Source organism: Cercospora kikuchii (assembly GCF_019650295.1).
Source record: "Cercospora kikuchii DNA, contig_00001, whole genome shotgun sequence".
Lineage (NCBI taxonomy): Eukaryota > Fungi > Ascomycota > Dothideomycetes > Mycosphaerellales > Mycosphaerellaceae > Cercospora > Cercospora kikuchii.
The window spans coordinates 921204-935064 of record NW_025408582.1 but is presented as its reverse complement, the minus strand read 5'-3'; the positions used below and the strand labels follow the sequence as shown (position 1 = coordinate 935064).

Genomic DNA, 13861 nt, shown 5'->3' with positions numbered 1-13861 from the left:
GCGGGCAGCCGCAGTTTCAGCTGCTCCCTCTCAGACGTCTCGAACACCGACATCATCGTCAGAATCTGACGTCGGCACGGGTGGGACCACTGGACCCGATGTCCTTCAGAGGCATGGCCAGCGTCAACTTTCGCACCAATTCCGCCCGCCTAGGTTATGACTGCCATCAACAGCTCGACCACCGGCCGCGGAGCTTCCACCATGCCGTGTGGCCCGAATGGCTCAAGCCACACTGCAACAGAAGTCGCAAAGTCTTGGAATGTGCTCTGCCACTGCTGGAGCTTGAGCTCTCCATGGCGTTGGCCTAGGCAGGGCTTGTCATTGCACGACCCCATACCTCCCTGAACATCATCATCATCATCACTCGCGATGAGGCACTAAATTAATTGACATTGTTCGCAACGCGATAATGATGTGAACTCACACAGTCGCAGACAGCTGACAGCCGGCAGCGCGAGGAGCATGCCGGGAGAACATTTATCACCTGGAACTGAGTCTAACTTCGAAGCATAGCTGACGTTCTTCCTACATGAGGTCGGCACCGAACGAGCCGGCGCTGGCGAGCCCTAAGCCACCTACGAGGAAAAGGGCATACGCCAGACCTCCTTGCTCTGCAATTCCGCTTGCCTCATCAGGCATGAGCGAAGTCGCTCGTCGTGTCTGTCTTTTAGATCCTTTCCTCGAAGAAGAGCGTGCGCGAGTCCTCGACGACGAACGTGCTGAAGTGGACCGCAAATTACGTCTCGGGCTCAGGCCAGCGTCGGCCTCAGCTCCAAAGCTTCGAGTTATTCTTCGGTCATTTCCACGCTGGACCCGAGACTTTCGAAGCGTTTCCCCGTCGTCGTTGATAGTCCTCCCCTGAGCATCGACTAGATCCTTCACGCGACGGATCTTGCCTTCGATACTCTCAGCAATGTCGAGATTCGATTCACTGGCTAGCTGCTGGGCCTTGTCAAGTCCTCTCCGTGTAGCAGTGACAAGTCCAGATGTCATAGAAGCCTGAGCTTGATTCACGACTTCCATGCCTTTCGTAAATCCTTCGTCTGCAGCATGTTGTACAACCTCAGCTACATGCTCTGCCACCACGAGAGCATCATCCAGCCAGGGCATGAGACTGCACTGCAACATGCTCCGCGCATTGGTATCACACATCACCGAGAGCATACACACCCCAGCCGTGGAGAAAATGACATCCCAGCCCAATGCGTTGATCCAAGGATGGTCGCCTAGTATACCAAAGACGCGGAATGTCGAATCTTTGAACACGTTGTATTGCGCATCGTGCCATGGCTGCAACAAAGCTAAGTGAGTCCACCGCCACAATTTGCCTGGACTCGCCTCTTGAAAGCACTGCCACCAGGAGTGGAGATGTAGCAGCAAGGATAAAATACCAACAATAGCCCAGGACCACCCGACCACTCTCGCCCGACGTTTGGTCTCGACGTGGTCTTCTGAAAGAGGATGCATCTCCAGAGCCAGATCAAAATTGAGAACCACTGGCGACACCAAGGAGACAACTAATAGCAAATTTCGGCCGAGTGCGAATGTGCTCTGCCATGCTTCCCGAGTGGAGGATCCAGAATTTTCCAGCTTCGTGAGTGTCCACGGCAAGGCCACGAGGGTTGTCGACTGGAGGACAGCGACTGCTACGATCCAGACTGGTTTCACAAAGCGTCTTGGCTTTGTTTCCCCTCTGCTTGGAGGTACCAGTAGGATGAGCGCCATGAAAAGGGCCTGAACAGCAGCCAAGCTGAAGTGGTACGCTAGCAAGATGCAGGACGCAGCAAAGCTGGCGCCAAGGTCAAGACCAGCACCTGAAATTGTCAGCTTACCGTATACATGCATCAGGCGCGGCATTCTTACATTTGGCAGAAGCGTACAGCGACCAGGCCAAAAAGCCCATATACCACTGCCGAGTCCAGTAGCTCCTTCGGCCTTCGTCGATTAGCAGCTTGAAGTAGTCGAAGACTGACGCATTGGATTTCCAGTCTGGCGATATCCAGGTTATACTGTCGACAAGAGAGTCCGGCAGTTGTCCATAAGTCGACTTGTAAATGCGATATCTCCAGGATGTCTCGTCTACCGGAAGGGAATCCAATATGCCTTTCTCCCGAAACGTATCCTTTGCATCGTGCCATGCTTGTGTTACTGCCAACTCCACAAGCTTCAGACGACGATACTCCCAGCGAAGAAGGTTGACGATGATGAAGCTGGCGATCGAGAAAGCGAGCAGTCCGTGAATCACTCCCCAGCGACGTTGTCCACGCCCGCGCCGAGCTTGACGATAGAAGTGGATGAAGGTACCGGCGACTTTCCAACCGCTGGCTAAGAGGAGTGAGTAAAGTGCAAGAGTGAGGAAGGCATCCCAGTTGTCAGATCCAGTCCTGAAGACAGGGTCGTCGAGCAGGATACGCAGAGCCTGAGCGACTGCTCCGCTGTAGTCGATCATGTTTGCTGTCGTGTCTCGCTCAACCTGTTCATCGCAGCTTGTGAACCGGTCTGCATCGTGTCACTTCTTACCTAGATATTCGTGTTTGCGCATTTAGATTGCGGAATGTCGTTGATGCAAGGCATTTTGCATCCTCGACGTTCGGACTCCTCCATCTCCAATGTACGGCCAAGCACAATCACATTTCACATCGCATCGCATGCCCAACCCATAGCACTTGATGTACAGTACGTTGTACAGTATGTACCAACGCCCTTCGGCACATCACCAAAGAATCTCACGTAACGCACCGCTCGTCCACCATCCCAAAACAGGTACCGCACGAGAGAACGCGAACACGCTCCGAAGCCTCCGTCCGTCAGTCATCAACCAACACACTCCGTTCTAAACTATTCTGAAGCATAGCGCCAAAGTCTGTGTGAAAATTGACAGTTGGCAAGCATGGAATTTAGGGCAGTATAGCAGGGTCATGCCCTCTTCAATTCACTGAATCAAGGTATGTGACTTTGACGGTCTCTTGCTAGAGGGTACTGCCATTAGCGTCAGCGTTGGGTTGGTCCACTGCTGGCCTGCGACTGTGATGTTTCTGGCATGGAGAGTTTTCTCTGGTGTTGTTTTTGGTTGGTGAGGATGAGGCTATTTCAGGTGGACCACGGGATGGGGAACGTTGGTGTTCTTTTGTGCTGCTTCTGTAGGGAGGGTTTTTGAGTTTGGCGGGAAGGATCGCCAGGCGGGTGGAGGCAGTTGCCGCGTGGTGATGATCGACAGAGAGGCAGATGTGCTTCGCAACTGCGACATCGATATTATTGTTCTACGCGCACTGAGATGTCGTAGGCTTGCTGCCTACATTTCTGTATCGCCTCGTGGTGCAGCTTACTTCAGCGATGATGCTAAACCTGCCGACAACCTCCACACTCCGCCGCCGCCGCGCATCGTCAGGCCCGCCCAGTCGCTAAGCATTTCTCCGCCCATGTCTTCCTCGAATACTCCGCAGGCGTGTTCAATGCTTACAGCCCCTCGCCCGCCGGTGCACAACATTCAGTGCTTCTCGGTCTGCTCGGCTACGTGGGCGTCCGCCGGCACAGTAGCCACGCTACTTCTGTTATCGTGGACGTGGACGCGGCACGCAGCGCGCACCCCACCTTCGCTTCTCCGTTCAGTCGCGGCGACCACCACTTCCAGTCATGGCGACTGAGTTGGACCATCCAATCCAGTAGCTACAGCCTTCTCGATTACTGGGCTCGTCGCCGGCACAGCGTTACAATCGTGCGCGTGCTCGAGCCGAGGCCGCGGAAGCAGAAGAGCCAGTTATCATGCTGGGGCATTTGGTCTACATTTCTCCTCTGACAACGGCGATGGAGCTGAGTTTCCGCCTGTTGAAAAGGTCTATAACACACCAGCAGTACCTGCCGAGGTTATCCGAGTGACTAAGGGTAGGTTGTGCGGCAGCGAATATATCCACAAGCTGGTTACCTGCCGCCAGAGCATTGCAGCAGGCTCAAAGATACGTGGACCGAAGCGCGATACCTGAACGCTCAATAACGGAGCTCCAATGAAGCCACAGCGATGCAACAGCACATGATCATTAGCGCGGTGGGTAGGTGGTCGTCATCGAATATGTCTTCAAGGGGCACAGCAACGCTCCGCAATAATTAGCGACTCCAGAATATTCAGCTGGAGATGAACCGCGCGCTCAGCGAAGAGCATCTAAGCGCCGTCACACGTCAACTAATGCATTGCACCGATATCGTCACCGTCTGGCTATATGAAGCGTTCGTTGACGAGCTACCGTTGAACAGGTTTACAGTATCGACGTGGATTACAGAGCTTGCTAAACCCTCGCCTCTTCACGATCAAACAAACATTCTCTCGTATTTCAATCGACCGTTTCGCGCTGCCTCTTGACAGCGCAAAGCAGCGATTCAACATTGGACACTTACTTGAGATCTAGTTGTCCATTGCAGGAGCCAAGCCTCAGTCATCAAGCAGATGTGCTACAAGGACAAGCATCAGTCTAGTCTGCCCAGCATAATCAGCAACGACCGCCAATAGCCAAAATCTGACGACTCGTATTACCGCCAAATCCCATGTTCAGCACTCATCGGTAGAGCATCGGACCTTAATTTCACAGCGATAGTTTCCCCGCGAAGGCCTGATAGCCGCCGCAATAGCGGAATCCGATCAGCAGCTGCGAACGAGAGACCTGGTCACGCCTACTGCACTTTACTCTGAGAGGAAAGTCAGCCCAAGACATAACATGGATGCCGGAACGCGATCACATAATGCGAGTGTCACTTTTGAAGAAAGTCTTGGTCCATCAGCACGAATTCATGGAGTCCTCGACAAGTTCTGCTGTGTATGCGTTATGCAGTCTTCACCAGCTCTGTTTGGGAGCGCTAATGGGCTCCTTCGCACAATTTGGGCCATCATTACCTGCTTCTCTGCCGCTGCTTTACTCATGACAGTGATGACTGATCGCTATGCGACATCATCCGAGCCCTGGACGATTCCAACACAAGGAACTCCATTGGTCGATACGGCAAAGCCATTGAAGAAAGCAGTAGAGGTTGTAGTTGCAAGCCAAAAAGATGACAATACTACCTGGCTCGATGCATTTGCAGACTGGCCGAGAGCGATATACGTTACTGATGACCCCCAAGAGGCACTAAAGGTGCCCATCAACAAAGGTCGAGAGGGAATGGTATACCTGAGGTGCGTGCAGGCACGTCCAATGCAGTTCAGAGCTAATCGTTCGCAGCTACATCATCGACCACTACGAAGAATTGCCAACTGTGGCCATCTTCTCCCATTCGAAGCGCTACCAATGGCACAACGACGATCCTCTATACGATGGGCTCTCTGTCCTATCTCGGCTGAACGTTTCCCACGTCGAGGCACGAGGCTACACGAACCTTCGTTGCGTATGGTCGTTAGGTTGCCCGAGTGAGATTCATCCCTGGATTGAAGCTGAAGCGCCGCCTCCGGAGTCTGATCCGGAATCCAACAGTGCCCGCGCGGGATCGTTCTATAAGGCTGCTTTCCAGCAGATTTTCCCAGATACTACTGTTCCAGAGATCGTTGGAGCACCTTGTTGCGCGCAGTTTGCGGTGACTGCTGCGAAAATTCAAGAAAGGCCGAAAGCAGATTATGAGCGCATCCGAGATTGGTTGCTGGAAACCCCTTTGAATGACAATCTGAGTGGCAGGATTCTGGAGTATATGTGGCATAGTAAGTCTGACGTTGCGCTTGTTGCCCCATACAATCCTGTTTGGCTGATGTGTTCGTAGTCATCTTTGGCCAAGAAGCAGTTCACTGTCCGGATCCTGAAGAATGCTATTGTAAGCTCTACGGTATTTGCGGAGTGCCTTGTGATGTGTTTGGGCAGTGCAAAGGGGTTTTCACGATGCCGGCGTATTCGACATTGCCTACTGGATGGCCTGACTACGGCTGGCAAAAGGAATGGCAGAATGCGACAGAGATCAGGAGAAAGTTTGAAGAGGATTTTGGGCTTTCTGAGAAGAGATCGGATGCGTGAGGTTGCAAGTGAGGAGTTCTGGAAAAGCTGTCTGGATATTACTTGGATCTTCTCGGCTTTGGATACTGCGATACCAGCTGGCCGACTCTTCTGCAGAAACGGGCAGTGATGTGTGACCATGGACACACAAGCTGCCGACAACTTGCCGTCGCACAAGTTGGCTAGCAGGTCGATTCCTCACATGTCAAGTGGCGCTCAGAATAACAGCTCTGATTCTACTGGTCCACAGTCCCACGCTGCCAGCAACGCATCTCATTCACTCAAGTTCCCTCACTTCAACTCCAGGACTGTACGAAGCTATCGCGAGCAGCTGATGGGAGCCCTCAGTTGCATTCTTGGAAGGCTGAAGCACATGCAAATCGATATTGCACAAGCATGTGGCTTCAGTTGTTTCGCAGACGGAGAGCACAAAACCAGACCACTCCTGTCCCGCCACATTTCTTCCAGCTTCACAAGCTTCCTCAACACACCGATACCAGCCTCTTCGAGCATTGGTATTCTTCTTCCAACTTACCAATACCACACTCCCAGATTGCGTCGTGGACGCCACATCACATATTCGACAACACAGTCATCGCCATGGCCCAACGCCAGAGGGGATTGCCCCCTGGCTATCAGACCTGCACCGCAATCAACTTCACGCGTCGCAAGCTCTGTGTCGGCCACCGTCTTCAAGACTTTGTACCAGTCTGGTTCATGCCACGCTTCGATGATGGCGGAGCGATCAAGCAAGACGACGACGGTACAGTCGCTCCCAACTTCTTCAAGGTTGCGACTCGCGGCAGGGCGTCTCGTGAACCCATGCCCAGCGAGATTCATTGGTTGCCGTACTATGATCCTGCCTATTACGACGCAAGAGACAAGAGAGACAAATACAAAAAGCAAATGCAATTTCTCGGCGACGCTTGGAAGTACCTGAGCGAGAATGATCCTGACGCGGTCGCCGAGCTCGAGGAAGAAATGGACCAGCCGGACTATCGCAAGTGGCAAATCTGGTTTGATGCCGCTAAGGTATACAAGCAGGGAAAGCTACGCGAGCGCCGGAGGAGGAGAGTGAATCGTACGCAGATGGCCAGGGAGTCTGACATTCCTATGGACGACGCCGATATCAATTCAGATAGCTCAGCTGGCGAAGATTCTGGGTACGAAGAAGAAGAGGATGAGAGACCTGTGCGAGCTACACAAAAGCGCCCCCGTGGCGTCGATGCTGACATGCCACCACCCCCTCTCGGAGGAGATACTCCTGGGCACAGAAGCGGTGGAAACGAGTCGAATGGGCCAGCAAGAAAGCGTGCCAAGCTGAAACCTAGGGCAAAGAAGGGCAAGGATGCCGTGGGCCGTGATGATCAGGATGGCGACCAGCATCTAGCATCGGGAGGTCTCCCAGCGGGAGGCGATTATTTCGCCAACACTGGCCGCGATTATGTGATGGACGGCGTGGAGGAATCTAGCATCGCATTGAGTGAGCACTCAAACAACCGATCTTGGATGCCGCAATTCCATCCAACTGCCACAGGGGTAGAATACGATTACGATGATCAAAACAACATCTTCGACCCTTCAACCCCAGAGCCTCCTGCGAGTCGGGCTAACAGCCGCGCGGGCAGCACTACAGGCCCTCTGTTCGTGAGTCGACACGGTACAATGAGCCAATCCGGTCATGGCAGTAGACCTCCTTCTCGCCGAACAGGAGCCACAGCCACTCCTATTCCTGATCTCAGCAACGGACTCACTGGATATGGCGCTCTTTTCAACACTCAGGAGTCAGCCTCCAGGAGTAGCTCTGGGCACCGAAACAGGCCCAACAGCCATGTGCAATCTCCCACCGCCCGTTCTCAGCGTGAAGGCTCAGTGATGAGCAATGTTGATCGCAACAATGGGGGCATGAATGATGATGATGCAATGGCCCGTGCAGTGAAAGCTTCCGAAGAGCACGAGAAACTGATGCGACAAGTACGGGAGAGACTCAAGCGCCAAGAAGTGCAACATGCAGAGAACCACGATTTGTCTGTTGACATCGATCAAGCTGAAGCAGCGCCGGACATTGAACGCGAAGCTGAGCAGCAGCCACAGAATCAAGAGACCACTGTTGACAGCAGCCAACCCGAGACAGCACAGCAAGCGGAGCATGACGCTGAGCAGCAGGTACAGAATCAAGATCCGACTGTCGGCGGCGGCCAACTTGAGGCAGCACAGCAAGTGGAGCGCGAAGCTGATCAGCCGCAACCACATGAAGATCCGCCTGGAGGCGAGGGTCAAGCTGAGGCAGCACGGCCCGAAATGCAAGACCATCCAACTGCACCGAACGAGCCAGACGCTGCCGCCTCTGACGAGTCTGACGTTGAGGACCTGACCGGAGATGACTAGATCTTGAGGTGCCATCTGGATCCCGAGCAAATCAAAAGCATAGCAGGTTGGAGATGGTACTTTGAGGCAATACCTCTTTTGGCTACATCACCAGCAGTACCATTCGGACTCTAGTCAGGAGCTTCATTCTCCTGCTTTTTCTCATCAACCACATCCGGCGTGGCACGATCGAAACCACTACGACGCGTCATAAACCAGAACGACAAAGCAACATATCACAACACACTCCTCCTCACTTCAAGCTCGGGGACAACATTTGCATACCAAGAGCTAAAATCCTAAGACTGGGTCAAACATCACTACTTTTTTCTGGAATTTGGCATGAGATTGAGGCACGGTAATATCGACACAGATATCATGATAGATGGAGACAGCAAGCATTAATGACTTTTCTTGAATCCATTTTCCCAATCTTCTCACCATGTCATGAAAATGATCGCTCTTCTTCTTCGAACCACTGATCTACCGCAGCTGCGTGAGATTTCCTGTACATTGACACCAGCAAACAATGCCGCCCCATCTTGCAGTGAATGTTTGAGTTTTCCAGATCTCGAATAGTCGAGCTTCATCTTCGGCATGGCAACCCAAAAAACCCCTCTCTTGACTGCTCCTATCCTTCCCTTTCCCACCGTCCAAACGCTTCTGCCTCCCCTAATCAAACATCGTCCAAGCAATGTCCAAATCCGTTTCCACTCACCCGAGAAATTTGACCAAACTTCAACAGCTCAACCAAGCCGTCGCTCGCCACGAGAACATTTGGGAGAACATACATTACACTCCTTGCCCTGCCAATCTTTCACATAACTATCGAAGAACTTCGATGTACGATCATGGTGTATGTGAGCTGAGAGCTTGGATTTGAAAAGGAAATCTATGGGACGAGGAGTTGAACGAGGAGAAGCAGAGTTTGGTCTTGACGCTGAAACTTGTGAAAAGAAACGACACAAGCAAGAGGAAGAGGAAGAGGAAGACATGTAGGAGGAGAGTAAATGCAAGAAACCAACACGCAACAGGGCATGGCCATGACGAAGACGAAGTGCTAACAATAACGAGGATAATGCGACAACCACAAATTGAAGCCGATAATGAAGCTAGATTTCCGCATAGTGATGCAGAACGACAGGGACAAAGTCCGCAAGTACACAGCCATCAACCCACGCAAAGCCATCCCGCAGTATCGCAAAAATATGCAGTAACAGGGCCGTGTAGATTCTGCGAATTCTTTCAGAACTTGAGGACTTTGGAATTAGAGCAGCAGACTCCCTCGCTAATCGCGAAGAACGAGATCACTGCCCACCAAGCAAGTGTTGAGAGCAAGGAAGCGAAAAGGAAAAAATCGCGAAACACTCAGCGAAGAGTGTGAAGACGAAAGTGATGCGGGAATAGTCGAGCCGCAATCACTATCAGATATCAGTAGTGAAGGGAAGAGTACCTGAGCGCACAGGAATAGAACAGGGAATGGCTGGAGTGGTTGAAGAAGTGTCAAGATGCTTTTTCTTATTCAACTGAATACGCTCAGCTGGTATCATTTCGGTCGTGCCTTCTCGATCTTTTTGAGTTTCGTGTATGTTACAACCAGCGAGGCTTTTGACAAGGTCGCTTCAAAAGGACCATCATCCTGCTTATTCCAGCAATCTCAAAGCAATGCTGAGCGACAGCAGCCATTTAAAACGCCACTCTCGTCCGCATCTCCTGTACCTTCTTCTCAATCTCCTTCACACTGCGATCCACTTCTGCCGCGACCTTTTGCTTGCTGTCATAGCTGAGCGCCATGAAACGCTCGCAGAGGTCTCCATCAATGACGCCCTTGACAGGGACGTAGTATGATCGATACATGAGATGGTCTCGTCCTGCCAGAGGAGGATCCTCGGCACGCAGTTGCTGCTCAAGGGAAGTGAAGAATTCGACATCCTCGCGAGTGACGAATGGCACAAGCATGCCGAGTGTACCTTGCAGACCAGACCAGAACAACACTTCTTGACCTCCGGCCACAAGTGCGGTACGCTGCAAGCTCATGGGGATGTCTTGGCAGTAGTAGTGTGCACGCAGATCGAGTCGGTATGGTGCACCATTCAGGTAGCTTCGCTCGTTCATGATGAAACCACCGGCACCTTCCTCGTCGGCCTCTTGACTGGGTTGTTCCGGACACCGCACAACCCACAGATTGCCAAACTTGTCGCCTCCTGCAACGGTTTCGTAGTCAATCATCGTTGTGCCTGTCGTCCATCGCTGGATGACATCGTCCACAAATGGGATTAGCCTGTTGAACCCGGGCTTATAGACGAGGTATGTGACGCTCTCGCTGACATCACCACAGATGATGCGATTACCGTGCGCCTCCAACGAGACGATCTGGTTGGGCGTTGCTGTGCCGCGTGCTTTCCGCAAGAGAGCCTTCATACCCATGTCGTAGATGAACAGCTCATTGCCCACGCCCAATGCCAGTCGCCCGTGGAAAGGAAGCAAGGCGTAGATCGGCTGTGCGAACTTGGTCTTGTGCACAAATGTCATCTTTGTGCCATCCTCCTCAAGCTTGTAGATGTGCACGTAACCGGCAGCCTGCTGTGCAGTGCCTGGCGACATGTGCTGTCCGGTGCCGACTGCTAAGTACAACTCATAGTTTCGTGACTCGAAGGCAACACACGTGCAGCACAAAGCAGCCTCGTTCTCGCCCAGCTCAATTGTGGACACAACCGCTTGTCGGTTGAGTGGATCGATGGCTTGAATGCAGGATGCCCAATGCGAAGTACCGCGTGGCAGCCCAAGATGTCGCTCGAGCGCTGTGGCTTCTTCATCGTCATCGATGATTTTGCCGCGGAGCTGGTCGCGAGTGGCTTTGGAAAGCGTGTTGCCATCAGCCTGGACTGTATACCAGATCGGAAAGTACGGATTCCGAGTCATGCCACGAGGCGTGTTGTTCAGTGGTATTGAGCTGTGTGAAAGTCTGCCCTCTACTGATGGTAGCTGGAAGATGAGGAGTGAAGATCCCTGGATGGCGCAAAGCCCGCTCAGGTCGGGACTGATGAAGGCTCGTGCGGCTTCCATTTGCTCTGCGATCAACGGCGTAACCGTGTAGAGATGTGACTGGGGATGATTGTAGCCGAGCCATGGTCTGCTTGAGCATGCGAGCACGCAATCTTCGTCCTCGACTTGCACTGGACAGAGGCGAGGGGCTTTCGTGCCGAGGAATTTGGTTCGGACGTCTCCAAGTTCTCCAGTTGTCTCGTCGATGACTGCACGAAGATATAGGCCGGACTGCAGACCGATGTGGACGACATTGATGGTAGTGCCAGAAGCAGGATCAAGCATCTCCACGATTTCGAGAGAGGTAGGGACCGCAGACAGAGCCTGCACACTTCGTGCCTCGAGTGGAGTATCGAGCTCGATACTGAGGACACGAATGGTACAGTCGTCGCAGCCTACCACTGCATATTTCGATTGTTGTCGTCCCTTTGGCGTTTGCCCTACTGAAATTGCTGTGATTTTACCGCTCATCTCGGGCATTTCATCCAGTTGGACGAGAACGCCGTCTTCACCCATGAAGAAGAAACAGAGTTCTGCTGAACTCAGACCCAGCAAGAGCTGGTACTGATTCGCTGAAGCCACGACACATGTGCGATGTGATGGAGTGGGCCACTCATTCAGCTTGCCATCCTGGTATATGGATCGGATACCTCTAGCATGCACTTGCACGAGTACAGCATCTCCCATTTGTTCTGCGTGCACCGTAGCTCGATTTTCGTGGAAATTTGAGTTCTCGATCTGCTCGACGGAGTCGCCAATCGAGCACGCGATGGTGAGATCGCCGTAGTTGCTGCTCAACAAGAGATATCTATGGTGCTCGTCCGTCGCTCGGTGTTTGAAGGTCCAGATATTGTCGTAAGGCACATTTCCCATGCTATTGTTAATGAGAATCTCGACATCTAGACCGTGCCTGATCGTCTTGAACTGACTTCGGTTGCCCTTGCCCTGAATTCCGTAGATCTGAGGAGCATCTTCGTGCGTCAAATTGTCCACTCTGGTCTTCATCAATGGATGCAAGCCTGGCACATCAACAGCCAGATGTGTCATCGTGAGCTCGCGTGGCTTGAAGTATGTTGGCTCAATGGGCTCGCTGGGATCCGTCGAGACGCCGTCGGAGGTGAAGGTATTGTGTGGCTCGAAGTCAGGATCGTCCGCAAGGTCATCGATGTGGAATAGCTGAGTGTTTCCATCTTCGGCAGCAATGTACAGGAACCCCTTTTTGTGAAGCAGCATTTGCTTAGCCACCGGGAATGTGTCGTAGTACTTCAGCACGATCTGTTCAGGGTCTGCTGTTTGTCGTCCCTGCTCGTCCGTAGCCATGTTGATGTTGAGCTTGAAGACGTCGCCATCTTCGGTCTGCAAGAAGAAGAAGAATTCATGTCTCGTCTTTGCTAGATGCAGGCAGCCCGCCACAATTTGTCGCTTCCGCTCCTTGTCTTCGGTTGCACCTTCTCTTCGCGGAATCGCAATCGAAAGATTGGCTGCCTTGTCGTGCTTGTAGTAGATTCGGTCTTCACAACACACGAGCACACCGGATGGGCCGTCTTGTCCTCCAGGTACTCCGAAAAGCATGTTTGCCGTGTAGTCGACTGGCTCGCTCCACGTCTTGACGACGTGGTTCAGACCCATATCCACCGTGTAGTACACCAACTGCTTTTCTCTCCGCTGATACGCCTCTCCCGTGGGATCGCTCTCCGCTTCGGTGTACTCGACCTCAAGAGTCGCGAAAATGGGAGGTTCCCAACCCGTATCCAAAGCGCACAGAGCAAAGCACAAGCTGCCCCACTGATTGGCCTCGTGTGGGCTCGATATCAGAATATCCCCGTCGGCATGTCGATTCAACATGTAGACTACTTTGTTCTTCTCCACACTCGCCATCATGATACAGCGCCCTCGAGGATCGCTCGCCAAATATTGACCTGGAATGGTCCGCCGCACACCTGACTTACCGTATGTTTCCAAGTGGAGGCGCTTGAAGCGGTTCTTTTCGTGGTCGTACTGTAGCATCGCTACTCGCCCAGAGTCGGAGGAAATCACAAGCTGGTCTACTTCCTGTCAACATTCCGCTCGTTACAAAGGGATGGTGCTTGCCAGATCGCGCAGCGCTAGGTCTCATCCAGGTGCTGTGACTGACAGCCATCACTATGCGAACTCTAGTCTGTGGATCTGAAGATGCTTACCTGTGGCAGTTGCGGGGATACGAAATGCGGCGACGCCGCGAATGATCCCAAAGGCATCCTGATCGCATACTGTCGTGATTTTGCGTTCTGTGCGGTCGGCGCTCTCGGTGATGCGGTGCAGTAAAACGCGCTGGCCTCGCGCTTCGAAGATTTGCTGGTCGCCAGTTTTGAGTCCCGGAATGACATTGCAGAGCACTGCGGCAGTCGGCGCGGAAGGCGCTTCCAGTGTGAGCGCGTAGAACGCCTGAGTCTGCTGGACGTTGGCCATGGTGGCCGGCGGTTGTTGGTGTTGCGACCAGTGCGAGG

General features: G+C 52.8%; 4 protein-coding genes across 4 annotated transcripts; 2 read left to right on the top strand and 2 right to left on the bottom strand.

Annotated features, from left to right (window-relative positions):
* Positions 1-525: 525 nt before the first annotated feature.
* Positions 526-2449, bottom strand: CKM354_000029200 (uncharacterized protein; the record flags this gene model as incomplete). The annotated part of the gene is made up of 2 exons (XM_044795377.1): positions 526-1814; positions 1864-2449. The coding sequence occupies 2 exons, from the start codon at positions 2447-2449 to the stop codon at positions 526-528; spliced, it is 1875 nt and encodes a 624-aa protein (XP_044651312.1).
* A 2467-nt stretch (positions 2450-4916) lies between these two features.
* CKM354_000029100 (uncharacterized protein) lies at positions 4917-5984 on the top strand (the record flags this gene model as incomplete). The annotated part of the gene is made up of 3 exons (XM_044795376.1): positions 4917-5161; positions 5208-5677; positions 5737-5984. 3 exons carry the CDS (start codon positions 4917-4919, stop codon positions 5982-5984), a joined length of 963 nt encoding a protein of 320 aa, XP_044651311.1.
* A 579-nt stretch (positions 5985-6563) lies between these two features.
* On the top strand, positions 6564-8351 carry CKM354_000029000 (uncharacterized protein; the record flags this gene model as incomplete). Its single annotated transcript, XM_044795375.1, has 1 exon — positions 6564-8351. The coding sequence occupies one exon, from the start codon at positions 6564-6566 to the stop codon at positions 8349-8351; it is 1788 nt and encodes a 595-aa protein (XP_044651310.1).
* Positions 8352-10016: 1665 nt separating this feature from the next.
* Positions 10017-13823, bottom strand: CKM354_000028900 (U2 snRNP complex subunit RSE1; the record flags this gene model as incomplete). The annotated part of the gene is made up of 2 exons (XM_044795374.1): positions 10017-13420; positions 13556-13823. The coding sequence occupies 2 exons, from the start codon at positions 13821-13823 to the stop codon at positions 10017-10019; spliced, it is 3672 nt and encodes a 1223-aa protein (XP_044651309.1).
* Positions 13824-13861: the final 38 nt, after the last annotated feature.